The 27,295-nt window shown below is 46.7% G+C and overlaps 2 protein-coding genes across 4 annotated transcripts in view; one reads left to right on the forward strand and one right to left on the reverse strand.

Moving 5' to 3' along the window:
* Positions 1–4,820: 4,820 nt before the first annotated feature.
* Positions 4,821–18,503, forward strand: CHGA (chromogranin A). The gene is made up of 8 exons (XM_005241925.3): positions 4,821–5,040; positions 5,514–5,560; positions 10,141–10,234; positions 10,655–10,723; positions 12,864–12,962; positions 14,581–15,087; positions 15,544–16,007; positions 17,966–18,503. Exons 1-8 carry the CDS (start codon positions 4,995–4,997, stop codon positions 18,047–18,049), a joined length of 1,410 nt encoding a protein of 469 aa, XP_005241982.1. The 5' UTR covers positions 4,821–4,994; the 3' UTR covers positions 18,050–18,503.
* Positions 18,504–20,714: 2,211 nt separating this feature from the next.
* ITPK1 (inositol-tetrakisphosphate 1-kinase) overlaps positions 20,715–27,295 on the reverse strand; it is a 150,104-nt gene continuing 143,523 nt past the window's right edge. For all 3 annotated transcript variants that reach the window (XM_055810525.1, XM_055810385.1, XM_055810458.1), the window contains one exon: positions 20,715–27,278. In XM_055810525.1, coding sequence (XP_055666500.1) covers positions 26,956–27,278 — 323 coding nt within the window. In that variant the 3' untranslated portion in view covers positions 20,715–26,955. The remainder of the gene's footprint in view (positions 27,279–27,295) is intronic.

The raw sequence follows: 27,295 nt of genomic DNA on the forward strand, positions 1-27,295 counted from the left end.
TTGGAAGATGGGATTTAGGCTGGCACAAAGGCAGGGAGAGGCCCTGTCCGCAGCCCCTGTCTATGCCTCTGGGGGAGGCCCCAGGGTCTCAGGCTGGATCCTAGTTCCCTGCTCCAACACAGAATGGCAATTGCCGTGTCCAGTGATGTGTTATTGCCACTGTTTGGAGAATAATATTCTTGGGGGACATCAGTGCCCTGGAAGTCCTTAAGTCCGGCTTTTGTGGCTGGTATTTTTGGGGACAGAGGGCTGTAGATAGCAGATGCTCAGATTCTCACCCCTTTCCTCCATCCTTCCACAACAGTGGTAGGGAAGCAGGCTGTATTCAGTCTTCTTTTCACCTCTTCAAGTGCATTATTTCCAATGTGAGCTAAGAACATCAAGGAAAGCATCTAGTATAGAAAGTGCTTATATATATTTACAAGCCTAAACCTTGCCATTAGAAAAAAAATGTCTTTTTAATTGTAGTTGTTTTTAATTGGGGTTTTTGTCACTTCACCTCCATGAACTGGGAAGGTTAGCACAAGTGCATCTAACATTTCAAAAAAGACCCCTACCACGCTCACAGCATTTGATCAGTATATGAACTCTGGCCATATGGGCATCCTAGGAGAGCCATGTACCCCTGTGCCTCATTTAGTATTCATTGAGCAACTGGCCTGGACGGTCTGGGACACTTCAGGAATGAAGGAGCGGGTGTTTAAAGACAGAATATGAGGAATAAGATACAAAATACACTAGACAGTAATTTAATGTACGGAACCTGAGGTGATGCTGACTGAGGGTCGCTGTCTTAGCTATGAGCTGCAGGTAGTCTGGTGAGCTTACAGAACTCCAGAAGAGGAGTGCTAGTCCAAAGACCTGAGTCACTCTTGTTATATCTTTTTTTTCTTTTTTTTTTTTTTTTAACTCATGAACCCTGTTAGTGCCTGCAGGACAATAATAGGACTATCTGTCTCTAAGTTTGAAGGTAAACAAACAATATCAATGATGTTCTCATGAATTTGTTTTAGACCATACTAGGACTCAGAGAATTGTTTTGTCTTATTAAATATGTACATTAGCATGACACAGACTTTGTTGTCAAAAGTCAAATAAAGCCATATCCAAGGGAGAAATCAGTAATTTCCTGAGGAGGCTGCTTGAGGTCACTATGCCTGGGAAGAGCCTCCACCTCTACATCTTTTATTGCTGATTCAGTGGTGCTCATGGGAATCAGCGAGGGTTTTCTGTAAGTGCGAGGTAAACTGACCAATGTATTGCAGGGTATGACATTTTCCAGATTGGTGTTTGAATAACGTTTAGAAAAATTACACTGAGATCTAAGGTATTTGTAAGTGTGCCCAGATGGTATTCTGTGATTGCTACAGAGAATTCTCTTCTCCCAACAGAGAACATACTCCATCTGCCCCAGTAAGAGCTGTGCATGTCAGGCAAGGATGAACGTGGATAGGCAGAGCAGTAGCTCCTGTCAGAATTGGGCACAATGTTGAGCTTTTTTATGGGGTGTAAATACATCTTTGAACAAGAAAACCAATCAATTTCAGGTTGGTGCAAGCACAGTCTAGACTAAGAAAATCAAAGCAACTCATCATCATTTTGCATCTGACCTGAAAAAGAAGAGAGAGGACTGCCTTTTAACAGCATAGATGGATATTCATAACTGCAATTGGAGCTTTGAAGCTCATTTCTATTTACAGGCAGAGAAGCGAGGCTTGTATGAGGGAACAGAGAGGCGAGTGCAGTTGACTAACACGTGGGAAAGAAGAAAGGGTGTGATGTGGGAGTTTTAATAGACTTTGCTGCTAATTTGGCTGTGAGCTTACATTCAGGTTTTTCAGTCAAAGAGTTATCAATTGATTTAATATGCAAGAAGGTAATTGTTGCCTATTTTTTGCTTATTGGTATTTTTGATTAGGGTCTGGGTAATAGCTGTGCCTTGGCTTCAGGTCTTTTTAATACCTTCATGAAAATGACACCTTTCCTCTTTCTGCGTCTCAGTCCCCAGATCTGTAAAATCACAGCAGTCTGAAATGCAGTCAGTGTTTCCAACCACAGGAGAGGAGTCAATTGTCAGCCCAGTTTCAGTCAAGAAATTAGAGGACACAGCTCTCAGAGTAGTTCAGAGCCATAACCTTAGATCCTTTTGTTTAATTTCCTGAAGTCTGAAATAAAATTTAAAAAATTACTTTTATGCGTTGATTCAGAATAGCACTTGAGCCACATGATTGCTTGAACAAATGAGCTTATGCATAGGAAGATGTTCATATATCAATGTGGCTTTCAGGCTGGCCTTCTTGTTTGCTCAGCTCAGAGCACAGTTAATGCAACAGTGCTGGGTGTCTGCTTCCATACATCCAGACATTGCCATCTTCTCAAATCACTTTTCAGGCTAGGAAGGCATGTGTCATTGTCCATTGCACATATTATGTTAGTGACCGCAAGCAGGTAAAGGTATATGGCTCTCCACATTCTCACCACACTTCACACACTAGAAATTGGGAAGTTATAAGGAAATTTCTCTCTACAGCCATAAATGGCTTTTTTATAGGACTGGAACTGGTCAGAAATGTCCATCTTTGTTACTTTGCCACCCACTAAAGACCTACTCCCCCATATACTAAAATGTAAAGTATTTCAGAGGCTCACAAACCTGGTCTTCCCTTGAAGTCTAGGTCTGGCATTGGCTTCCTCTGAGTGGCAGCATACCTTCCACTTTTTTATTTGATCACTTTTGCTTTTTGACATAAATCTTTCCCTGAGGTGCTTTACTTTGACAGTTCCTAATAAAGCTGTGCCTAATGAGACAAATTACAATAGCAGAATTACTGATTGCTGGATTAACAGTTTCATGTCCATTTTCCTGGGGCAAGAAATAGAAAAATTCATCATCCATCATATGCTACTATAGTTGGAGAATGTATGCCATACCTGTAAAAGAGTCAGTTTCTCCTTTGCAATGAATTTAATGGATGCAAGACACAGCCTGAGAAAGAGAGAAAAAAAAAATATAGTTAAGGGTACTACACATCCTGTTACATTTCTCAAAAATCAGTCCCAGGGAAGAAAAGGGCTTCATGTAAGGAACTGGATTAGAACTGAGATAATTTATTGCCCTAATAAGATCAACATTTGTATGTAAGGATAAGTAAATATTGACTAGCTAAACATAGCCTGATAAGCAGATCAATCTGTTTACCTCTTAGGAATATGTAGGAATTAATAAGCTTAGTAATGTTCAGTATTTCAGACTAAAATAGTCTGGTGAATCCTGAAGGAGTAAAAGGCCATTGTATATCACCCCTTTCTCTCTTTCCCCAATAAATAATTCAAGAACACACACACACAAAACCCCCAACTCAACAATCAAAGAGGAAGGATATATATTGTTCCTGGAGGATGGAAGGTCCCTGTGCAACAAGAACTGTCATGAGTGTTCATTTCATAGTCTTATAAACATGTAACCATCAATCAATGTCATCCACAGAGCACTCTTCAGAGGATCAATTTATTTCCAGCTTTTCTCTGCTATTAAATAGAAAATGCAACAGAGAAGGGGAGCTTTGATTTTGCATAAGTGGGCTTTTACAATCCAAACGTGCCTTTTGAAGCATGTATTTGAATCAGATAGACATAATAGGACAATTACATTTGGGAGCACATTTCCATGTGTGTATGGAAAGACAAGGTGTAAAACTATAGTGCAGTCGGTACTGCCTGGTTTCATAGAAAAGTTTTCATCACAGAACAAATATGTTCTCTCTAGCTCCTTGGGTGCAGTGCAGGACTCCCCAGTGAGTGGAGTAAGGTAGGGTGGGGAAGAAGGACAATGCATTTTTCTGAATTTGGTTTTCTAGTATAAGTCCCTGGCATTTGTGACCTCTGAAACTGCTTGCGGGATAGCATGGAATAGCAGAGGTGCTATTCCTAAAGAAGCATTGGAGTCACTTTCAAAAGAGAATCCATTTGGCTGTCTTGACAGACACTCCATCCAAAGAATAGACAGCCATTTTGCCAAGAGCATGGAAATGCTTGTGACTAAGGGCATGGTACAATTTGTTCCTTTCTCTCCCTTGTCAATGGAAACTAGTGGCCAGGAGATCTTGGTTACTTCAGCTTCAGAGTGCTTAGCTGTGAGCACGTAGCGTGATGTTCTAGGTTGTTACTAACCACAGAACAAAGGATAACAACCTATTAAAATTTTCTTGCAGAGTCACGAAAGCTGAGCAACAGACCCACCAGCCTTTGCTGTTTATCTGAAATGATATCCTACTACTTAAAAATCTCTCATAAAATAGCTGGGACTTATAATTTCTGTCAGCAAACCCATATCATGGTGACCAGTTCTCTGGCTCTTGACCAGTCTTACAAGCACTTCTATCCTCTGTGGAGGTGTTTAACAGGCATCTAAAAACTTCTGTGGTCAGTGAAAGATAAGGGCAACCCCAGAGGAAAAATCCATCTCCAGGTGGCTACGCTGGCTGGGATGCTTGAGGTTACTTCTCACTGTTGACTACTGGTAGGTACAGAGAGGGCACAGTGCTTGTGGATTGCTGATGTTGGCTGAGGCACTGGAAAAGTGATACCCTGGAAACATAGCTCACAAGCCTCCTGCACCTGCTGGGTGTGGGACGGTGGAGCAACAGAAGACTGACACCTTGTTGCTGGAACCCTTTGTGCGGGACCCGGGCGGGTCGGGAGCATCCTGGCCGCTCCTCCAGCGCCCGGCGAGTGGTGGAGGCTGATGGGAAGGCTGTGTGCGAGGAGAGGGGGGAGAGAGGAGGAGGTGGCTTCCTCCTGACGCCATTTCCGAGGGGCTGAGATATATAAACGAGCCGGTTGCTGCAGTGCCCCGTCTGAGATCTTCAGCCAGGGCACTGGCGCAGACACGCACGCACGGTGCTGGTCTCCCCCCGGGACCTCACCTGAAGCCCTCACACCAGGGACAGACTCACCCTCTGCCCCCTTCTCCCTCCCTCCATCCCGCCAGCAGCATGAGCCGCCCAGGACTGCTGGCCGTCCTGCTCCTGGCCGTGCCGGGTAAGTGGTGCCGGGCCGGGGTCCGTGGCCCCTCCGCCCGGGACCCTCCGCCCACGGGCGGCGCTGCCCCCAGCTCCGGTCCCGCCGCGGCCCCTTCAGCACCGCGGACAGAGACCGCCCCGACCCCGCCAGCACCGCGGGCAGCGGCCGCCGCAAGGTCACCGCCCGCGGGCTGCGCCGGGCCCGACCCGGGCCACCGGGCACTGCCAGCCTGGAGACCCTTCCCGTCCCCGTCCCCTTCCCCGTCCCCTTCCCCTTTTCCTTCCCTTTTCCTTCCCTTTTCCTTCCCTTTTCCTTGGGGAAGGCATAATGCCCTCCTCCAGCTGCTGCATGCAGGAACCACTTCTACCAGAGAGAGATACCCCTCTTCTCCACTCCCATTTTTAGCGGGATAGGATTTCTCTGCTTGTCTCCCAGAGGAGGTGAATTAAAACCTTTCTTTCCCCCCCCCCCCCCTTCCCTTCCCCTTACAGCCATCTCCCTTCCCGTGACAAACGACATGAATAAAGGAGACACTAAGGTAAGGATGGGCCTGCAGTGGAGGGGGTGAGTGAAGGTGAAGGATGTGATGTTTAGCAGCCACCTAGCTGGTTAGGTTTTGGCTGCTCCTGCTAAAATAACCTGTAGGAAGTGCCAGGGATTTGCATGAGACGCCTCACAGCAGGATACATCCCCACTCCCTTCCTACCAGGATTTACCCTTTGTGAACCCACTTCTGGGCACCTGTGCAGGAGGAAAGTCCCTCAGGATTACCAGAGGGATCAAACAAGCTTGTCTAGAGAATGCTGAGGCTGGCAATGGAGGTTGGGTATAACTCTCCCTAGTCCTCCTACTTTCAGCTTTTCAAAGCTCCCAATGGGAGGTGACTCAGGGGAGAGTGGGGGGAGATGTGATTCAGGAATGGGTATTGCTGGAACTGTGTGTGGTTGGGGGGGGGGGGGGGGGCGGGGGGAGTGTATACATCTGTATATCTATGTGTGTGGTGTGTTACTTAAACTTACATGTTCCTGAAAAATAAGCAACAGGCTACTCTCAGATTGCTAATCCATCCTCAGCTACTGCTCAGCCTGTCTGGGTGGCTACAAGCAGCGCAGGACTTGGCTGACCTCTCCAGCCTTCTTTGATAGGCTTGTGTGCATACCTCTGTGTCATGCCTCTCTGTGTGCACTCCCAATGGGCTTTTGGCACCTAAATGTGCTTGGATAGGTGTGTTGGCCTGTGTTGACCTGTGACAGATACACACACCCCTCCCTCCTGGATATTATGGTACCTATAGTCTTTTAGATGAGCTGGTCTCTTAGCTGCCCAAATTAAGACTTCTACAGAAATTAATGGCCAGAAAGGAAACTCCAGCCCTTTCCCCCCTAGTCCTTTATCTGCTTTGTTTCCTAAAATCTTCTAGCCACATAATGTTTTTCCCCAGTCAGCAGTAGGGGAGGGCACGTTAATGTCAGTCTCGGCCACAGGCTGTGTTGTGCAGTGTCTCTGCTCATTACCTGCCGGGGAAGTGCCCTGCACAACGCCTTCCTGCCTCCTGTTGTGGCTGGGCCTGGGGAGCTGTAGCTTTGTTAAGACTTTTAGCCTGCTTAGCCCCTGCTTGGGCTGAGCCATGAGCTGTGAGCCACTGAATGCTGCTTCAGGCTGTGTGCTGCTAATTGAGAAAGGGGACTCAGGACAGGCACTTGCCCCTTGAACTGGCCATGCCAGAGTGGGATGCTTACTGGGCGTCTGGTGGGACAATTTATTAATTCCACATTTTACCTTGTGGGAGCTTTTCCCCAATATGTTCTGTGTGTAAAACCTGGCACTTTTGTGGTAGCTGGTGCAACTCCATGGAAATGCTTCCAACAAGGAAGGATTCTTTCCCAAGCCTGTCCCCTCCCTGGGTGCTACTGACACTTGCTCTAGCTAAGAGCAAAATCAGTCCACACCTGTCATTTGAATTTGCTGCAATTGGACAGAGCCATTAGAGCTTTTCTGCCTTCACCATCCTCTCCCTGAGACACAGCATTTCAATGAAGGATGTCCTGGTCTCACGGGACAGATCAGGGCAGGGACAGCATCATGGGTACAGTGGTGAGCACTGCAGCTCTTCCTACACACCATGCTTTATGCCACCAGAATCTGTGGGTGGTTCAGGGCTGTGTCCTGTAGTCAGAACCTGCAGGCCTTTCCTGGGCAGCTCATCAGACTTTTCTTACACCAAGAGCTTTCCACAGGGAGCTGAACATGGCCAAAACATTTACAGTATTGCTGGTGTTTGCCCACTCTTTTTCTCAAAGGACACTATTTCCCACTTGCACCCATACATTTCAGAAGGGTCTGAGCATAGCTGAGCTCAAACGTGATAATGTCTAACTCTCGTGGTTTAACCCTGTCAGTGACTAAGCAACATGCAGCCACTCTTTCACTTTCCCCACAGTGGGATGGCGGAAAGGATCAGAAGAGTGAAAGTGAGGAAATTCATGGGTTGAGGTAAAGACAGTTTAACAGGTAAAGCAAAAGCCGTGCACACAAGCAAAGCAAAACAAAGAATTAATTTACCACTTCACATGGGCAGGCAGGTGTTCAGCCATCTCCAGGGAAGCAGGGCTCCGTCATGTGTAACAGTTACTTGGGAAGACGAACGCCATAATGTCAAATGTGCCCCCCCCCCACACACACACACTTTCCCCTCCCCAGCTTATATATACTCAGCACGACATCATATGGTATAGAATATCCCTTTGGCTAAAGTCCTGGCTCTGTCCCCTCCCAGTTTCCCGTGCCCCTCCAACCCTCTGGCTGGCAGGGCCTGAGAGACTGAAAAGTCCTTGACTTAGTATAAACATTACCTAGCAAGAGCTAAAACCATCAGTGTGCTATCAACATTGTTCTCACACCAAATCCAAAACACAGCACTGCACCAGCTACTAAGAAGAAAATTAACTCTATCCCAGCTGAAACCAGGACACTACCCTTGTGAGGACGTGATCCTTTAGAGATTTCTGTGTAAGTACAGCATGAGCAGCTCTTAAGGGTTTAGTTACATGCTCACAGTTAGAGGATAGCTATGGCAAAATTCCAGTCTGAGTTTCTGCACTGGATTAATTACATTCATTTGGAAAGGATCGCCTCCATTTCCTGATGTACGCTGTTATTTCATGACCTTGTGAAGCTTCACTCTGCAAGACTTGCTCTTACAAAAAGTGGAGTGTTGTGGAATGACTGCACCCTTCATTTCTTTATGTTGCAAAGTTCCTACACAGATCTGACTGGTTTTTGTCGTGACCAATGTGTTTTCTTTGTGTTCAAAGGCTTTAAATCAGATTAGAAGTCTTCAAAAAGCTTGTATAGAGTATTTCATTGGACAAGATTCTTCTCATTCTGAGAGAGTCCTTGTGAAGCTGCATCAAATACTGCTGCAATAAGTGGCTCCAGAGTTTGGGAAATGTGGGAGGAAAGTATCAGAATCTGGGGTTTGTTCTATTTAATAGTAGAATGAACTGACTCAAAGTCATCTAAAATCAATATTAATTGATTGCTTGTGGTACAGGAGAATGTACCAGGGAAATTTCCCTGCTCTCTTTTTGTTAGATCTTTCCTGTAATTTTAAATCCAGCACTCAGTTTAATCCTCAGAATGTGTAAGTAGTTATAAAAGTTCAGCATTTTATGGCTGTGATCTGCAAAAGCAGAATTCTCTACTCACACATAGCAAAAATTTGCCCATTCCACCTGTTCAAGATATATATATATGCAGTTGCTTGAATGAGCAACATTATAGATGACTGGGAACTACTAACGTGTTTAATTTCTGCTGCAGCGCACTGCTCTCCTGAGAACAGCACCTTGTGAGGGAGGTCAGGGCTCTCAGGGCTGCCTGTGAAAATTGTCAGCAGAAAGAGGTTCCGTGAGTCAATTTTTTGCGCCCCCCCCCCCAAGGCTTACCTGTATTCTTTTTTTCAATTTAGCCTCTCTTTTTCCACAGGCACTTGTGAGCCCTGCATACCTTCTAGGCTGCTTTATAATCATCCTTTTGAACTAAACAGCTTGATTCCTGCACTTCTAACCGGCACCAGACTGTAGGGAATGCTGCTTTCTCTCCTATGTGACCATTTGGGTATACCATGACCACATAGCAGGACTCCTGGGTATGTGCCTCAGTGCGGTGAGGGTGCCTTCACCCCTCCCTGAGGTGCCAACTTGCCTTCTTGCCTTGGCTTTCATTCTCCCACCACACATACAGCACTGGGTGATCCTTGTTGGATCAGTGGTGCTGCAGTTGCATGAGTGAGGAGCTGGGCCTGCAATCTCAGTACAGGTGACAAACTAGATGAATAATGTTTCTCATTTCACACCAAAGAAAAGGGCTGCTGGAAAGGGCAGGCCCAGAGCTCACTCTGCCTGGGAAGCTGTCCCAGGCAGTTGCAAATGCTTCCAAGGAAAGTGTGGGAACTTCCTTGCTTTCAGATGACCTGCCTCCATGTACAGCTCTTCCAGTCTATAATCACTTGAACACTCAAGTGCAAGGTCAAACACTTATCCAGAGTGTCTTGTCCTTCTCTAGGGCTTGAAAGCAGTATTTCTCATCTGTGTTTGAGAGTACAATTTGCCTTACCTCCCCCTCCATGCCTGGCTGCAGTCTAACTATGGGCTCAAATAGATTGCAAAATTTCAAGGTCGCCTACTGAAGAGCTATGACTACTTTTTTCTCTCTACAGCCTCCCACTGAGCCCTTTTATGAGATGCAGGCTGAGATATATTGACTTAAAAGAGGATGATTTGAAGCTTTCTATGTATATAACCAGATCCCCTATAACCGCCTGATGTACCCAATCTCTGGGATGGGCTGGAGTCGTGAGATCTGCAGCTGAAGCGTGTGTCATGTTGAAGAAGCTCTTTCCACTGCCATGTGTCATTTGCTCACTTCTCAGTTTCAGGAGGCACCTTCTGTTCCTACATTAGGTAAAACAAGAACCGAACATTCAGTTCTGACTCAACCAGAGAAGCAAGAAGATCTGTGCCATCGTCTGCTGTATTTTAACGTTGGTAACAAATAGATTTAGGGAAAAAAAGACAAAAGATCAGTGTTTTAATTCATTTTTTTATCTCTTTCTAGGTGATGAAGTGCATTGTAGAGGTCATTTCTGATACTTTATCAAAGCCAAACCCCCTGCCAATCAGCGAGGAGTGCCTAGAAACACTCAGAGGAGGTACAGGCTTAGATTTAATGCTAGGTATCAGCAAGAGCAACTGTGGCAAGCAGGGGCTGGTCCTGCACTGACACATGCTTTAGTGCCTGACATAGTGTCCCTGACACACTCTCCTTCCCCACGGTCACCCCACCGGGCTTCACAAAGTCCCAGAAGCAGGGACAGAGCCGCTGCTCAGCCCAGGCCCATCCATCATGCTGGCACTGTGGCCAGGGGAGTGCTGAGTGACATGAAGCTGCCTGGTTTTCAAGGAACCTCCTTGTCATCTAATCTCACAGTTAAGAGATGCGGCAGCAAATCAGGCCAAGGGAGAGAAAAGAGTAAAGGAAGAGGGAGGTGGCATTTGGGGTTCTTTTCCATTTCCTGAGGGCAGGGGGAGGTTGTCTTTGACCACCTTCTGTATTGTCTCCCCTACTGCAGATGAACGAATCATTTCTATCCTTCGCCACCAAAATTTATTGAAGGAACTTCAGGAAATTGCTGCTGAAGGTACAGTGTCACTGTAGTTATTTGGGAAGAGGGGGTTTCATCTGTTGTAGCCCCTTGCACAGTTTCGTTGTTTGGCTTTTTTTGTGTTTTACATTAATCTGACATCAAATAAATGTGCCTTACGAAATATAGTTCCAGGACTTCCAGTAGACACTGGGTGAGTGAAGGCAGGACTTTTGCTTGTAATAAAATGTGATGATTTAAATGACTGTCAGTGTAACTTGGTGGTGATGCAGAGTATAGGCATTTTGTGGGTGAAGAACCCTAAAAGAAAATACTGTAATTTAATTCAACAAGTAACCACCAGGTCCCAAACTGGAATGAAATCTTCACTGTGCTGGAGTCTAGCACTAAACCTTGGTGTGGCTGACGGGAAGTCTTACTGAGCATCGAGTGAACCTTGTACCTAAAAGACCACAGTGAAAATATCTTTGAGTTAATGGGGATTTTTCTGTTGGTTTCCTTAGCTCAGATGCAAGTTTCTTTGGTTTGGAGAGGTGCAGGCTGCTTACCGCAGGATGATGTAGGAGCAGCAGCAGCACAGAGCTGTGCAAAGGGTGTGCAAGAGGGAAAAGGGCTATTTTCAGGTGCCTAGGTGCCCAGAGCTACAGTTCCAGGCAAGGCTACTTCAAAACCAGTGTAGGTCCCTCTGCCTTGGTGGTCTGGTTGAGGCTGCAATAGGGCTCTCCCCAGGCTGCAGGGAAAGCAGCTCCTGGTCTGCCCTCCTCCTTCTCCCTGGGGTAACCCAGCTGGCAGCCCTCCTTTGCCAGGGTGTCCCTATGCCCTGTTCCTATGTGGCATGGCTGCCAGGGACGGCTGGAAGACAGTGCCACCAGTCTGCTTTCGGCACAGGGAAGCCACAGAGGCAACAGAGAGAAGAGAGAGGAAAAAATCAGGAAGTCAAGTGTGGGAGAGCGCCTCATGAAGCTCCCAAAGCCATAGTTCAGTCACTATAAATGCCAGCTGTAGGGCTGGAGCGTGGCCAGCTGGAGGGGCCTCAGATGGGCTCTGTGGATGCTCAGATGATCCAGAAGAAAGAAACCTGGGCCTCTTCAGTGTGCTGGGATGCTGCTGCCCACAACACCAGGATTGTGAGGGAGAGTGCTCAGTTGTCAGACAGGCTGTGCCGTACAGCATGGGGTCCACATGAAGGTACTCATTTCACAGAGGTGCATCTTGCTCCGTGGTTTCCTTGGCTTGGGCCCATCACACCATTTTGTCCCAGGGTAACAACATGAGCTCTAATCTGCAGATGATAGTGACTGGTGTTGAGAGAGTTGTGTAGCCCAAGGGAAAAGCAAAGATGTTTATCTTGATCTCCTCTGTGCTGGCTGCAGCTGGTCCTGCTCAGGCTGGAAAGCCCACACCATTCAGCTCTGCCCAGTGTAGGGCTAGAGAGAACTGGGCTGGCAGTGTTGGCTATTGCCTTTGCATTAAGGTGTAGAAGCAGGGCATGAGCTGGGTTAGACAGGGTTTGCTTGGCTTGCAGATCCCACTGGGATGGGGCTGCCGGGGGAGTGCTGGTTGCCAGGACAGCTGTGCTCTGAACTTCAGCTTGTGCTGCCTTCAGACACCTTTCTCCAGGGTGTTAGTTTTGTTGAGCTGGCTCCATAATCCCAGAGGCTAAGGTGTGGGGCCTTGGAGCCCTGGACCATCCCCAGAGTGCAAATAAATGCTGCTTCTTCCTCCCAGTGCCCTGGGGAGAGGGGCCTCCACAACCAGGCCAGAGGACACAGGGTCTCTCAGTGCTCACTTCAGCAGAGGTACGTGGGCAGCATCTGGCAGGAGGCAATTTTTATCCTTCAGTACTCCAATGCTTAAGTCTTTTGTTAGCCTCAGTGTGCAGTTCAGCATCTCTTATTCCCTAGCTCTCCATCAATATTAGCTTTCCTAGCAACCCTGCTTCTCTGTTTGTTTAGAGACCTTTTGCTTTCCTGCAGGTGATATTTTTGATGATGGCTTTGTTACTGCTGTTGATTCACGATTCTCCAGTCTCACTTCTCTCAGCGGCCCTTTGGCAGATTTGTCCACTGTAGAAAATACACATATAATTATAAAGGGCACAAAACTATTCTCCTACCTCTATGTTCTGAAAGACAGAAGGGGCTGCTTTTTTCCTACTTTTTGTTACTTCACACAGGTGCCAATGAGAGAACTCAGCAGCAGAAGAAAAATGGTGGCTTTGAAGATGAACTTTCCGAAGTCCTTGAAAGTCAGAATGACAAGAACAAGCAGAGAGGTCAGTGTCAGCCTCCCCTCCCCAGAAATCCAGGTCAGGCTGTAAACAAGGATGTTCTTTCTAATAGCCTTGATATGTCCATCTGCTTCTCATTTAGGCATCTTCTTTGATACTGCCGCTTACATACACAAGCAACACTGTGTTTGCTTTATTCTTATTTACCAGCTTAAACAACAGGTAATTTCTGAGCCATAGTAACTGGTGATGGTCAAGTTACCAAACTGATACTGATCTTTTCCACCCTGCTGCCGACATCATTGCTCACTCCTAATGCTTAAAATGAGTCACAGCCACGGAAATCCTGTACTCAGTGATACAGGCAAGAGCAATCGGGGTCTGTTCTTGCTGCCTGTGCTTCTGAGCATCCAAGATATTAGGTTGTGGGTCTCTGAAGGGAAAACTGAACTTGGAATGCACACAGTGCACACACCCCTGCATCTTGGAAAGACCATATTCAGCTGGCATTTCCCCTTGTCACTCTGGTTCTGTGGCCTGGCTAGAGACAGGCAGTGTAGCAAAAAAGAGGATTTGGCCCCTTCTCTCTTTCACATCAGGAAGAGACAATGCCAATGTGGGGTGAGATGACTTCTTGTTCAGCAGCAGCACCCCTGCAGAGGGTATTGAGCAGGCTCTGGGATGTGTGGCTGAGCTATGGCAGTGCAGTGATGCTGCAACAACAGCCCAAAGCTACCCAAAGTGATGAGGAGTGATATGCCCAGAGGCTGCTGCTGCAGCCAGCGCGGCCAAAAACCAATGGGGAGGACGGGTGGCACTGGGTCTCCCTCCTGCCACGGCAGACCTGAACCTCTTCCTCCAGCAGTGTGGAGACTGTATGAGGATGAAGTGTGCCATGTTGGGCTGTCCAGGCCGGCAGGCAGCCCAGTGACACTAGTGCAGTGCCACTGGTGGTCACCAGCCCTGCATGACTGGCTTTCTGCATGCCCTCACCCTAGCACACTCCTCAGCCCTGTTTGGCACTGTGCTCACCTTTCCATACCCATCTAGTTTTCCCACTGCTCTTTAGCACCCCATCTTTTATTTTGCAAAGTGATTTCTATGGCTCATTATGTTAAAATGGCCAGTCTCTGACATAAGCAAGAGCAAATACCCAGTCCACATTAAGCTCCTGCTGAGTAGCTGCTTTGCAGAAGCAGAGCCTGCCCTCCCTCCCTCCAGCTTGCCTGGAAACAGTGCTGGCTGACTTTTCAGTTTGGTGGGAGAAAAAAGGCTGCGATGTTAGTGCAGCACTTAGAGCAGGGAGAGCTGTGCAAGTGCTGTATTACACTCCGAAATCATTTCGTTTTACATGCAGTCTGGTTTCATGTGGGGCAAGTTTGTTGCTGGCATCTCAAGAGACGGTGATGAGGACAGTGCCACAGCAAAGCACTTCAGCATATGTTTAACTTCAGCCTTGCGAGTCTCTCCAGGAGAGCAGGCACCAGTGAGAGCATCAGCTTGCTTGAACGCAAGCATGTGTTGAAGTGATTTGTGAAAGGATCCATGGGCTGGTTAAGCAGATTGCTGAATGGGGCTGAAGCTCCCTAAGAAACACATGGGCTTCACTGGTTGTGAAATGAGCTCTCAGGAGAGGTGTTGCTTCTTGCTCCTCCCTCTGCAGATGCGGCAGAGGAGCACCCTGAAGAGGAGCAGCCCACAGGGTCCCTGGTTGAGCTGGCAGCACAGAAAACCCAGAGAAATGAAGATTCCAGAGAGGAGGGAAAGAACAGCCTGGAGGAGAGGGAGCCCAGACCACGGGATGCCGAACCTGGCAAGAAGGAGGATCAAGAGGAAGCAGAAAGCAATGAGATTGGGGACACAGAGGATGCACAGCGAGACAAAGCTTTGGACAACCACATCAGCAAAGACTTCAATGAGGATGAGCAGCAGCAGCAAGGGGATGAAGAAGAGCAACCCAGAGGCCCCAGGGACAGCTCAGAATTTGAGGATGAGGGAGAGCAGCCATTCAGGCAGGGCAGGGAGCACAGCAAGGAGGCAGCAGGGGAGCGTGTGGAGCGGGAGGATGATGGAGGAGATGATGCTGCAGAGGAGGACCCTACTGAAGCAGAGAGGTCACTTGATTTGGCTGGGGAGGACGAGGAGGCTGAGGAGATGCAGGGAGATGACAGTACGTATCCCAGACGACTGCACTGATACCTACTGGGGCTTAGCTGAGAGCACTGAGACAGATGAATAAGAGGCTTTAAAGCCTAAAAGTTCAGGCAGATGCTTACTGGGTTTACAGCCCACTGACAGCCACCCAGATCCCCCCTGCAAGCTCCCACCATGTGGGCCCACACACAGTGGGTAACACAGGCCCGGTTGCTGTTCGCTGCCTGCTGCTCCATTTTCATTGTACCTGGGGCCAACTAATTTCTTTTTCTTGAACTTCCAATGTGGTTTTTGACTGCTGCCTTCGAGTACTGTTACCGACATGGTGACATGGGAATGGGTATTTCCAGAATCCTGGGAAAATGGGCCTAAGTCAGGAAAGCCACCTTGCATTGTCCCTGAAGGCTCGGTACAAAGGTGAAGCATAACCGGTTAACACTTGTGCTCACTGTTGTGTTTAATGCTCTTTCAGATAATGACAGTGCTCTGGGATTTGGCAAAGATGGGCAGAGCTCTGAGGAGATGGAGGAGGAAGAGCAGCCCCGGGCACTGAGAGGAGGAAGGCATCGCCTGGAGGATGAGGGGATGCAGGGGGAGGAGGACACCTTCCAGCCCAGGGATGCCAAAAGCGAGGAGATGGAGGAGGAGTCCTCCAGGGAGTGGGAAGACTCCAAGAGGTGGAACAAAATGGATGAGCTGGCCAAGCAGCTGACATCAAAGAAGCGCATGGAGGAAAACGATAGTGGGGAAGACCCGGACAGGTCCATGAAAATGGCATTTAGGTCCCACAAGTATGACTTCAATAGTCCAGAGGAAGATGTGAGAAGGTCATGGAAGCATCACTCGAAGGAGGACAGCAGTGAGGGAGGCTTCCCGCTTGCTCCCATGCCTGAAGAAAAGAAGGATGAGGAAGGCAGTGCTAATAGGAGAACAGAGGTTGGTGTACATAGGCTTAAGAATAAATCCCACCCAGTTATTAATGGGAATCCAAAGCTATCCTTGGAGATGTGGATGGTACCTTGGCATTATGTAGCCAGCACTGGTTCTCTGTGACATTAAGGAGATGCTTGGTGAACTTTTAGTCATTCAGCTCTAGGTATTATTGAGATTTGCACCTGGCCGTGCCTTTGGGTTTTATCTTTGTTTTAGTGACTAGTGCAAAAACATGCCCTGCTCCAGAGAGTCTTAAAAATGCAATAGGAATTTTGTGCTGGTCTGTGTGGTGACCAGAGCTGTATCTGGAGCCTGGGGATGGGTCTTGAGTCCCAAAGGCCCTTCAAGTCAAAGGCAATGTTTTCCCTGGCTCAGGGCTGGAGTGGGTAGTGTCAGGCCTACAGAGGTAAACCAGGGGCACAGCCATGGTGAGAGCTGGGGCACTGGAGAGGGTTAGGGAAGGGAGGGCACAGAGCCAGAACAACAGCCATTCTGTCCCCTGACCTCACTTTCAAGCCATGTGGCCTTGTGGCTTGCACAAGCACGGGCACAGACAGCAGCTGAAAGTGCTGTCCCCTGCACTCACTGGGGCTCAGCCTGTGGGGCTGGGCAGGAGCGAGCCAGGGCGCACGGGTACTGTGTGAGGCAGTGCTTGGGGTCTGACCTCTCTGCTCTTTGGGTGCTGTGGAGGATCTCAGCACAGCACTATTTTCTTGCTTTCTGGGGTGTCCAGTTGCAGGCAAAGCTCTCCTCCAAACAAGGTGAGCCTCAGCTGCTGCTTCCTGACCTGCTTCAAACAAAGCACGCTGGAACAGCCGCTTGGGCTCAGTCTGGCTCCCCTGGGTGCTGGCACCCTGCTGTAGCTAGAACCTTCCCAGGGGCTGAGCCAAGGGCCCTGTGGAGGGCCAGGGTGCCTTTTTCTCTGTTCAGGAAAATAGCTCGGGGATGAGAAAGATGACTTTTACGGTATTTTTTTCACACCAGCCACAAGCAGTACAGGCCAGTGGCTCAGTGCTGGCCTGTGCCTGGTGGCTGCTGCAGACAGCAGCAAGGCTCTGCTCCCTCCACACAGGAGAGGGGCCGTCACCTCAGCTCTGTTGACAGGAAGAGGCACTTTTAGCACCAACAGCCCCAAGTTTGCTCCTGCAGAGCCTGCTGCTGGCTGGGTGGGTGCGTGATCTGCAGTGAGACTCAGGTGATGTCTATGAGGGACAGGCAGGGATGGGGCTGGCAGCAAGACGGGGCCAGTTACATATGACCAGGCTTGAGGCAAAGCCACACAGTTGTGATTTTTGAGTACCTGCACTAAATAAAATGGCTTCAGGTAATGGCATAGATAGATATACAGGAGCCACTACAGAAAGGCCGCCAAGCAATGGGCAGCTTGAGCCTTTGAACTGATGGCTTCCCCAGTCCCTATTTTCCTAAATGGAAAAGCATTTTCTTGTACTGGAGGCACATGCAGACACCCAGCACAGCGTGGGGAGATGGGACGCCACCATCTCCTCCACAAGCAGGGCACTGCACTTGCCACGTATGGCAGGTACCTGTGCTGGTCCCAGTTTGATACCGCTGCTTCAACAACGGTGCCCAGTGTCGTTTGGCAGTGTCCGCTCCGGCCCCAGCTCCCCAGCAGCCATCTCCCTCCAGTCCCACACTCCAGAGTGAGAGACCCACTGGGGCTGTCCTGCCCAGCAGCAGGGCTGGGGAAGGACGGTAGCTGCCTGCCTTGTCCCCATATCCAGCTGCAGCAATTTAACATTAGGACAGGACTAATTAGTGTTGCACACAGATACCTGTCCAGAGGGGCAAACGCAGGAGCAGACTGAAGGGATGAGCCAAGTCTTAATTGTGCTTGTGCTACCATGGGCAGCCAGCCTTGGGCAAGGTTTTCCATAGCTCTAGGGGGTGAGGGTTGCCGTCCTGCAGCTGCTGACGGGTGCCATGGGCTTTCATTGCAGGACCAGGAGCTGGAGAGCCTGGCTGCCATCGAGGCTGAGCTGGAGCGCGTCGCCCACAAGCTGCACGAGCTGAGGCGAGGCTGAGGGCCCCAGCCCTCCCTCACACAGGTGAAAGTCGCCACCCGCCACCCTCCTCCCTCCTCACCGCATTTTCATTTCCTGATTTAAAAGCAATTAAGCCGGAGCAGAAGCATTGTGCCTAGGAAACCGGCCTCGCTAGTGCCCAGGCCTGCCTCCCTCGCCATAGTGTTGTGTCCATCGCTGCTTCTTCACCTCACACTCCCCTGTCCACAGGGATGCCCACCTGCCCGGCCGGGCGCCAGTGGCTGCGAAGTGCAACCTACACGTGTATTTTCTGTCTGGGTGGGGTTTTTTCCCTCTTTTTTTTTTAAAGACAAGACAGCTTTCTAGAAAGTTCTCCTTCCACCGGTAGTTTCACTGGGTAAAAAACTGCAATAACTTGTTATCTTTTGATTAAAAGCTGAGAACTCTGACTGTAATATATTCTATATAAAAAAAAAATTTATCTAAGGAAAAATAAAACTGCAGTGGGTTCCTTCCTTTGTTTTGGCAGCTTTAGTCTCGGTCCTCAGCACGCTGCAGGGCTTGCATGGTCCTGGCGGAGGGGAGGGGAAATGGAGGCCTCCCCTCGCCTCAGACTTACGGTGATGGCGTTTCCCTCCTTAGGCTCCAGCGCTGTTGCCTGTCAAGGCCCGTATCGAGGGCACCTCCCTGAGGCCCCCGGTGCTGGGGGCTCTCCCTGCCTCCGGTGCCCAGCCGTGCCATACAGCCCGGCCCTGGCACTGGGTGTCAGACATGGGGCACGTCCGTAGTTCATCTATGAACATGGGGCTGACCAGAGAGAAAACAGCTTAGAAGTGTAAACACTGGGGCAATACTTGATAAAGTCAAGCTATTTGGACGATGCACGAGCGGGTTAAAAAATAAAAGTAACAAATGGGCTAGTCATGAGAAAACTAGCGGTCTGTGTTCCCCCAGAGGTGAATGCTGGTCCTGAGGGGATGCCCCTCCTGCGCGTTAGCTTGTAGGAACTGTGGTGGCCTGCTGGCACAGCGCTAACCAGCAGAACCCTCCCCAGCCTTTGGGCTTCAGGCCACTCACCAGCTGCAGGAATGGTGGTGTCTGGGCTGGGGAAGCTTGCCCCAAAAGGCTCTGAACACCGATCATCAGACCTCAGACTTTCTATGTATCTGCAGGAGAGGAAAAGAGCATCCCCCTGCCAGGGCTCTATCCCACCCCCACTTCGAAGCTCAGCTGTCTCCCACCACCTGCAGCCCACGGAACAGCTGAGATACTCGGGGAATGGCTACCAGGCTTTGAACTCAACATACTCCTTTATTCTGCTAAAAACATCAGCGCTGTGGGCCCGCAGAGTGAATTGCACTGGAGGTGGGTGGGCGCAGGAGGTGCTGGGTGTCCAGAGCTGTCCATCACCACCAGGTGAGCTTCCCCGGGAGGGCTGGGGTTGCTGCTGGGTGGGCAGTGCCCCTTGCCCCCAGCCCTGGGTTGCCAAACAGCAGGAGGAGGTGGTGGTGAGGCTGAGGCACGGCCCGAAAGCTGCCCTGGCACAGGGCACAAGGCAGGACAAGGCACAGGGCGAGAGCCTGACTGGGGAAAGCACAGCGGAGCAGGGTGCGAGTCTCCCAACCCCATGCTGAGGAGATCATGCTCTCATCAACCTCAGGGAAACACACGCAGGAACAAAAGTGAAACCAAAGCTGTTCCACAGAATCAGTACTAAAATGTCAGTTAATCCAAGTGCAAAAGTAAAATTTTTACATACTAATCTTCATTTAAATTTTGAGTATTCAGTTTCTCCTTTTTTTCCTCGTGGCAGTCTCTGCCACTAGCATCACCCATACAACCCCTTGCAAACTCACGTCTACATGTCACAATAAATTCAGACAAACCCTCAATTACCCATACCATCCCCACCAAAAAAAAAACCAAACCAAAAAAAAAACCCCAAACCAAAAAGAGAACCCCAAACCCAAGAAACCAAACAAAGCACCATAGAAACGCAGCCACCTCCAAAACAATTAGACAAGTTTTTCCACAAAAGATGGTGGCAACAGACAGAACTTGTCTATTGCTGCTGCAAAATCAACAAGAGGAAAAATAACGTTACTTGATGGAGCTATTATAAATACTGTTTTAATTGGATATTCAAGTAAGCACAAACATTTGGGACCCAAGGACTTTCTTGGCCTACAGCATCTCTCAGCTCGCCACTGCAGGGCTTGGCCTTGGGGCTGACACCAAGCGCCGATCCCCAGGCAGTGCTTACATGAGTGCCCTTGCTAAGAGTGCTTGTTGCTTAGCAAAATGTAATGCTACTGGGTGTGATACATCCATCTTTCCTGCACCAGACAAAAGGATCCTGATCAAAAATCCTGCTAGGTTTTGAGAAATCAAGAATTCCCTATCCAGGATGATGAAGGAAGAATATGCCCAGAAGCCAACACTAGAAATAAATGCTTATGTCCAGCAGCAGACTAAATCCCAGTGATGTTTAGCTGTGTTACACAGTAAAATAAAAATAGCCGACTTCCCACTACTGTTAGAAATTACATCAAATCTTCCTGATACAAGGAGGTCCAAAGTAACTGCTAACAGCTGCACTGGGGAAGGATGTGAAAACCAGATTCTCACAAAAACAGGCTTCCCCCAACAACAAGCTGCTCGCCTCGCTGCCCTACCCACTCACAAAGAGAAAGCAAAGCAGAACTTGTTATAAGGCATTTATTTTCATTACGTGTTGGAAAGGGACAATTCTGTCATCAAACCAATTACAGAGATAATGCCACAATACCTACTGCATATTGCTTTACTGTTGAAACCAAACATTGTCCAAAACAGGTGCTTGGAAAATGAAAAGAAAATTAATATATCACCATCGAAATCAACGCCGTTAGATGAAAGCACCATCTTCATTGTCAGATCTGATCAGTCATGCAATTGAAGACGCCAAATAGCAAGTATTTTTGGTTTTTACAGTAAGCCATGATCTTTTAAGGGTTTATATAATTCTATACAAATTTAAATACAAAATGGGAATCATGTTCCAGAAATCATAGTGAACCGGGCTGAAGCAAATCACAAGACACTTGTTAACACTGTACAGCTGGATTTGAACACAGATATCAATGGACTTGCGAAACCTAGCACACACACAAAATGGTCCCCAAGATTCAGCCATGCTTCGGTGGGGAGCAATGCTGGAAAGTGAAAGAGAATATCCAATATTATTCACACCCGGAGGGCCAGTTTTCTCAAAATTGTTGGGATCCCACGGAATTGTTGTTACTCCATTTTAAGAACGACTGCATTTTAGTATATGGTTCTCACAAGGGTATACATGAACTATATCAAATACCGAATCAGAAATAAATAATAAAACATACATCTAATACATCTTTTATTTTTAATATTCTTTTTTACAGCACTAACTTTACAAGAGGATAAACAACTGATTTTTAGGGGCTGCTAACATCTGAAACAAAGTCACTATTTTATACTCAACATATACTCAACCTTTTAAAAACTTTATATATGTATATATGACTTTTCACACAAAAAATGTTAAAATAATTTATATCTAAAACCTACTGTGTAAGGAACGAAGAAGGAAATAAAATGTGGCTTTCCTTAAAAAGGATGGAAGAGGAAGACCTGATTTTAATGAACTCCACTGTTTCAGCTATTTCCGTAGTTTTAAGAGATTTCCAGGCCATCAACAAAAACTTCCCAGGACATCAGGAGCTCTCTGCAAACTCATGGCATGCTGGGCAAGGTCACCTGCTAATGGGCTCATGCGGCCCACAGGCATCTGCCAACATCAGCCTCAGTGGATTCAGGGTAAGAAAGGTGGAGAAAGAGAAGACATCTCTCCAGGTTGCTATTCAAGAGTGAAATTCTAGACCACTGGTATCACAATGTCCACTGGCCAGATTTTACTCCCAAACCCTTACCTATCCTCGCCCTACTTCTGCACCACAGATACAGGATGTTTTCTTAGAGTGGATTTTTTAATTCCACAGGAAAAACTGCCCCAGCAGCAGACCCCAATAGCCACCTGCACGCACACAGCGAGAATGATTCCCTTTGCTTGCTATAGGTGCTGCTATGCTTGTGTTACTGCGGAATCCAACATCTCAATTTATACCTGGATCCTCTCAAACTTCAACCATCTTTAATAATTTTTGTGGCCATGTAAACATGACTGAATCCATGGAGGATCTGAAACCCACCTGGTCAAAAGCTCAAGTGTTGATGGCCTGGATCTACAGAGTGAACAGGGAAAGGAAAGGTAGTGAAGATATGGAAAGTACTTTTCTAGAGGTTACATTCCTCTGAAATAGATATTAAAGCACTATTACAAATAAAATCAGCAATGTGATCTGCAATGGTGTGTCCATTTATCTATGAAAGCAAGAGGAGATTATATTAAAGGAAATATTTTAATCTACAAAAAGCATTTTCACATACTCCTAATTACAAAACACAGAGTTGAAACACCATAAAGTAATTGTATACTGAATACAGAAATCAATATATCTCTTACTAAAAAGGAGAGAGGAAAAGAATATTAGCAGGGTAATGCAAGTGAACTCCTGCAAGTGTGCACATGGGGAGACTGCTACAAACTCAAAATAGACTCTATTCACTAAAAAACCAAAACCCAAGATTTTCTGCACAGCTGTGGAAGGCAAGGCTGCAAGCTAGCATGAAAAAACCTGACTCACCTGTCACTGCTGCCACGCAAAGACTTTGGGAAACCAGTGTTAGTCTAAGAACTGAGAAGCCTGGATATTTTTTTTTTTTTAAGGATGGAAACAACAGAAGCATTTTTCCTTTGTCTCACTCTCTTTTGCCAGCCAATTCAAACACCTCTGGGCCCATGTATTCTGTTGCCTTTGGGCTGTATCTTGCCTCTGTTATCCACCTGGCTGTTCCCTGGCTGGATACAGCCCACAGTTAATCTGGAGAACTTGAGGCTTTAACTTGAGCAATCCTTGTTACGTTGTGAAGCCTCAGGGTCGGGTTCTTGATTTGTACTCATCTATAATGAAAACAAATTAAACTGGCAGTTTTCCATCTGAGCAACCTGCTGTGGACTTCCTCTGCACAAACATTCCCACACTGAGGATGGAGATCTTCAAACAGCTTTATCACTCCAAAAGTCTGAGTAGTATTAATAAAAATTGTGCATCTATCTACTGACCAGCCTGGTCAGTCGGCTCCTACAGCACAAAGGTTGAATAGCCAGACATGTGGTTAACCAAAGGCAAAACAGCATCGGCCCTGCGGTAGTTCTGCATTACAGAAACCACCAGCATCAGCACCAATGCTCCTGGCTAGCTGCATTTTTGCAGATGGTTTTCATGCAACGGTCAGGATGTCCTGGTATGGTCATTACAAACCCAGGCATAACGTGGCAAAGTCAGCTAGAGGGGGAAGAGGATGGCGATGACTTTACATCACAGGCACTAATACCACCGCTCAAGTTCTCTTCAACAGGGAAAAAACCTTCACCTGCTGAACCTGATTACATAATTACAGTGGAAACCAGAGTCCCATCTCCTCTATTGCGCTGACACAAAACCTGGAGAAATTCCAGTCAAGCTGTTCTTGTGGATTTCTAACAGTGAAGCAGAACAGAAATAGATCCCTAAGAAGCTAACTGGTGACCATGTAATTTTAATAGAATTGCTCTCATCAACAGCAATAACAGCTATGCCTCTGAAAACACAGCAGAACATTTCCTAACCCACAATAACAAATTCAAATAATTCAAAAAGACATTATGGAAAATCCCCCTTAGATTGTCTGCAATTTTAAAAGCAAAGGCATTCCAGTATGGTCTAATATTACTAGACTCCCCTACTTTTACAAAAAACGACAAGACTACAGAATATCAACTAACTTACTGTGAAGCTTATCTTAAATCAAAACTATCCTGAACTTACCAAATGAGGCAGCAATTCAGAAAAGCACTTTAGCACAGGCTTAATAACATACGCATGCTCAAATGTTTTGCAATAACGTAACTGTATGTCTGCATACTTGGTAACTTACAGATTTGGCTTTTAAAAGCTGGTCTCCCAATTTGCCCCCGTGATTTAGCAACATTCTATTACACGAGCCATAACAATAATTTCTGCAAGGAAATAATAGTAGTACAGCAATTGCATGGTAATTTATGTGAAAACTCTATTGTAATGCCACATCACAACAGGCACCTGCATATCTGCACCTGGTAAATTAAAGTGATACCGATACATTTGATAAATAAAAAATAAATTACAGACTATGGGAAAAATGTCACTGCTCACACCAATGACCTAAACTTGTTTTTCTAGTTACTGCCAAGGTCTGGAGTAATATTTAAATATAGTATTTCTGCAAGCCTTCAGAGAATTACAAAATAAACTTCTAACAATCATTTGTAAACAAGTTTAAAATGCACAATTATATTTCAGTAGTTTATTTCGGAGAAATAAAGCAGTGCAAAATAGGCCAACCAAAATTCAGAAGGCAGCCAGGAAAATAAAGTTCTTATTTGATGTTCTAACTAGGAAACAGCATACAGACATTTCCATTGGATCCAACACTCAGATTCATGTAAACATACTTAGTTTGAAAGGTCTTGAGTTACTAACCCAGTTTTAACATCATTGCTTCTTCCCCACCACCCAATAAAAAAAACCCCAAACCAAAACCCCAAAACCCACCCCCCAAAACCCAAGCCATTGTAATAAAGGGAGCAAAAGGCAAGTCTACAAACAGTCCACCAGCTGGTTACAAGAAAGTACCATACAAAAATATGCACTGGCAAGTTCCTTCCTGAGGGTATCTTTTGTTACACATGTAACATAAAAACACTTTTTATTTTAAACAAACAAAAACAAACCCCAAACTGCAGATGTCAATTTGATTTCAGTCATGGCTTTACGAAAGGTTTGGTCTATCGTGAATGCTTTTATAAACCCTTACCTATGTACATCTGACTTATACCACGACCACCCGAGACCTGCGAGCTGCAGACAACATGGGATCCAGCAGCCTCAAAGCATACAAGCGTCGTGAAGCGTGCTCAGCTCAGAACTGATCTGCAGTAGTCAAGGAAGTTGGCTGCATTTATATGCACCCTGGAATTTGACAGATACCACACTCATATGGTCCTTCCAGTCCCTATAGCAATATCTTAAAGTTAGTAACCCCTCTAGAGGTGAAATAATCTTCTCTTGTGTAAATCATCCTTGAAAATCTGATCCCAGCTACTTAATTTTCTTAAGTAAAAAACATGGTTTACACAAAAGAACTGCTACACAACACTCCTCAAAACCTTCTGCCCTCCAGGACTGGTACCATCAGGTAGGGTGGTGACACCTTTTACCTGGTTTAATCCTGTCTCCATGGTCTACCTGGGCTTTAAGCTCTAGATCCCTTCCTTTTGGGTAGATATCTAACACATGACACCAGCCAAACATTAAATGCTGCAGTGATGGATGCTTTTTGAAAACCTGCTATGGAAAGACAGAAATTCCCGCATCTGCAATCTAGGAGCCTAACTATGGCAATTTTCTTTACCACCCCCCCCTCTAAAACATATTTTAGGGCTTATACGGGGAAGGGAAGGCCACTCTGTCTACTGAAATAGTGTCTCCATTGTTAGCACTGACAGACTTGGATATTTCCAGTTTAGTGTTCAGAATTGGCAAAAGTCACAGGAATTCTTAACAGCAGAAGATGCTGCCACGCTAGAAGATGCAACAGAGGGTGAACACTGTAGATTTACTGTGCATCTCAAGAGATACAAAATAGCTTAAAAACAGTATAAAGCACTATTGTAAATTACCACACAGCCTCATCCAGCAGCTTGCAACAAAATGTGGTCTCTAAGCTGAAGCTGCTGTGTACTTCTACCTCATATAAAGGTACACAATTCTGTTTATATTTAATTTGCAAAATAAAAAAAAAAAAAAAGCACAGCAGTATGGATCTATGGAAGGCAGCAACTCCTTAGGATCCACAGATCAGGTGCACTGCTCCAAGGAAAATGCACAGCTCTGCCGGCTTTTTTGTAGAGCTGTCCTACAGACCTCACAAGTGCAATGGAGGGACAATTACATTCTCTGCTAAGAGATGAGCTGCTTCCATTAACTTATAGGATTTCACCACTAGCAGACGACTGAAAGGATGATATTTAATCTACTAAATCACTCAGTCTAACTATTGGCACCCTGTCTGGGTCAAATGTGTTGCTGTTGGCGAGCGTGGTTAGAAGCTGCTTTTGATAGAAGCAATGAGGCCTGGGGGAAGAACTGCAAAGCTGGAAGTGGGGTGATCACCTTGGTTTTGCACCCTGAACAGCTAGTCTGCTCTCTCCTACTCAAAGTGCCACAGCTCTGCAGCAAGCTACCTGTCAACATCTTGACTGCTCAATGTTTCAAGAGATTTGGTTTAGTGATACTGAAGTTGTCTTAGCTTTCTTTTGCAATGGCCTATATGGAAAAAGGAAACGGAATATTTTAGGCAGAAATCTTTAGCACTGATACATTCAGACACTGCATTTCAACATTATCATCTTCTTGATACCATGAGGTCAGATTTTAAAATGCTGGTCACCAGTGATTACAAAGAACAATAGAAATGAAAGAGCAACCCTCCCACAACGAAAGGACTAGTGTTAAAACCCACGTGTGTGTAAACTCACTATAGATTTGCAACTGGAACCTGATGAAATGGATCTGAATCACTTTCTCACCCTCGCCCTTTAAGTCCATTTCATCAGCAAATCAGGTTAAATCAAATGGAAGGTTTTTTTTTTATTTTGATTTTTTTTGTGTTGTGTTTTGTGTTGATTTTTTTCCCCCATTTTTCACAATTGTATTGTTACAGCCTGATCTGGTTCTGGGACCAATATTTGTATCCCTGTGGCTTTCTCAGTCCATGGCATTGGCAAGTTATTGAGAAGAAGCTTTTGTTGCCAACGTAGCGACGCAGTGCTGCTGGAAGCTGGGGGACACTGCTGAGTTGCAGCCTAGTCTCTGGTGTTGCAGTTTTACTGAGCTGTTGGTCTCGCTTTCCACAATCCAGGAGGAGTCTTTTCCCATGACGCTGAGGCAGCCTGTGCTAGCACAGCATATCCGCTCATCCATGATCCCACCGGTCTGCTCTGCCAGGAGCTTGCTGTGGTTTAGCTGGGTCACCTCAGGTGCCTGGCCCTGCAGGACAGCAGCTATGTGGTTCAGGAGATCCGTGAAAAATTCGGAAACACCCTCATAACCTGAAAAAAGGGAAAAT

The sequence above is a fragment of the Falco peregrinus genome, chromosome 1, assembly GCF_023634155.1.
Source record: "Falco peregrinus isolate bFalPer1 chromosome 1, bFalPer1.pri, whole genome shotgun sequence".
NCBI classification, from domain to species: Eukaryota; Metazoa; Chordata; class Aves; order Falconiformes; family Falconidae; genus Falco; species Falco peregrinus.

Bases quoted from the DNA above. Each gene is read 5' to 3' on its own strand.
- CHGA (XM_005241925.3), top strand. From the start codon at position 4,995: ATGAGCCGCCCAGGACTGCTGGCCGTCCTGCTCCTGGCCGTGCCGG. The intron at 10,235-10,654 runs GTACAGGCTTAG...CCCCTACTGCAG, and splicing joins CCTAGAAACACTCAGAGGAG to ATGAACGAATCATTTCTATC. The intron at 16,008-17,965 runs GTTGGTGTACAT...CTTTCATTGCAG, and splicing joins GTGCTAATAGGAGAACAGAG to GACCAGGAGCTGGAGAGCCT.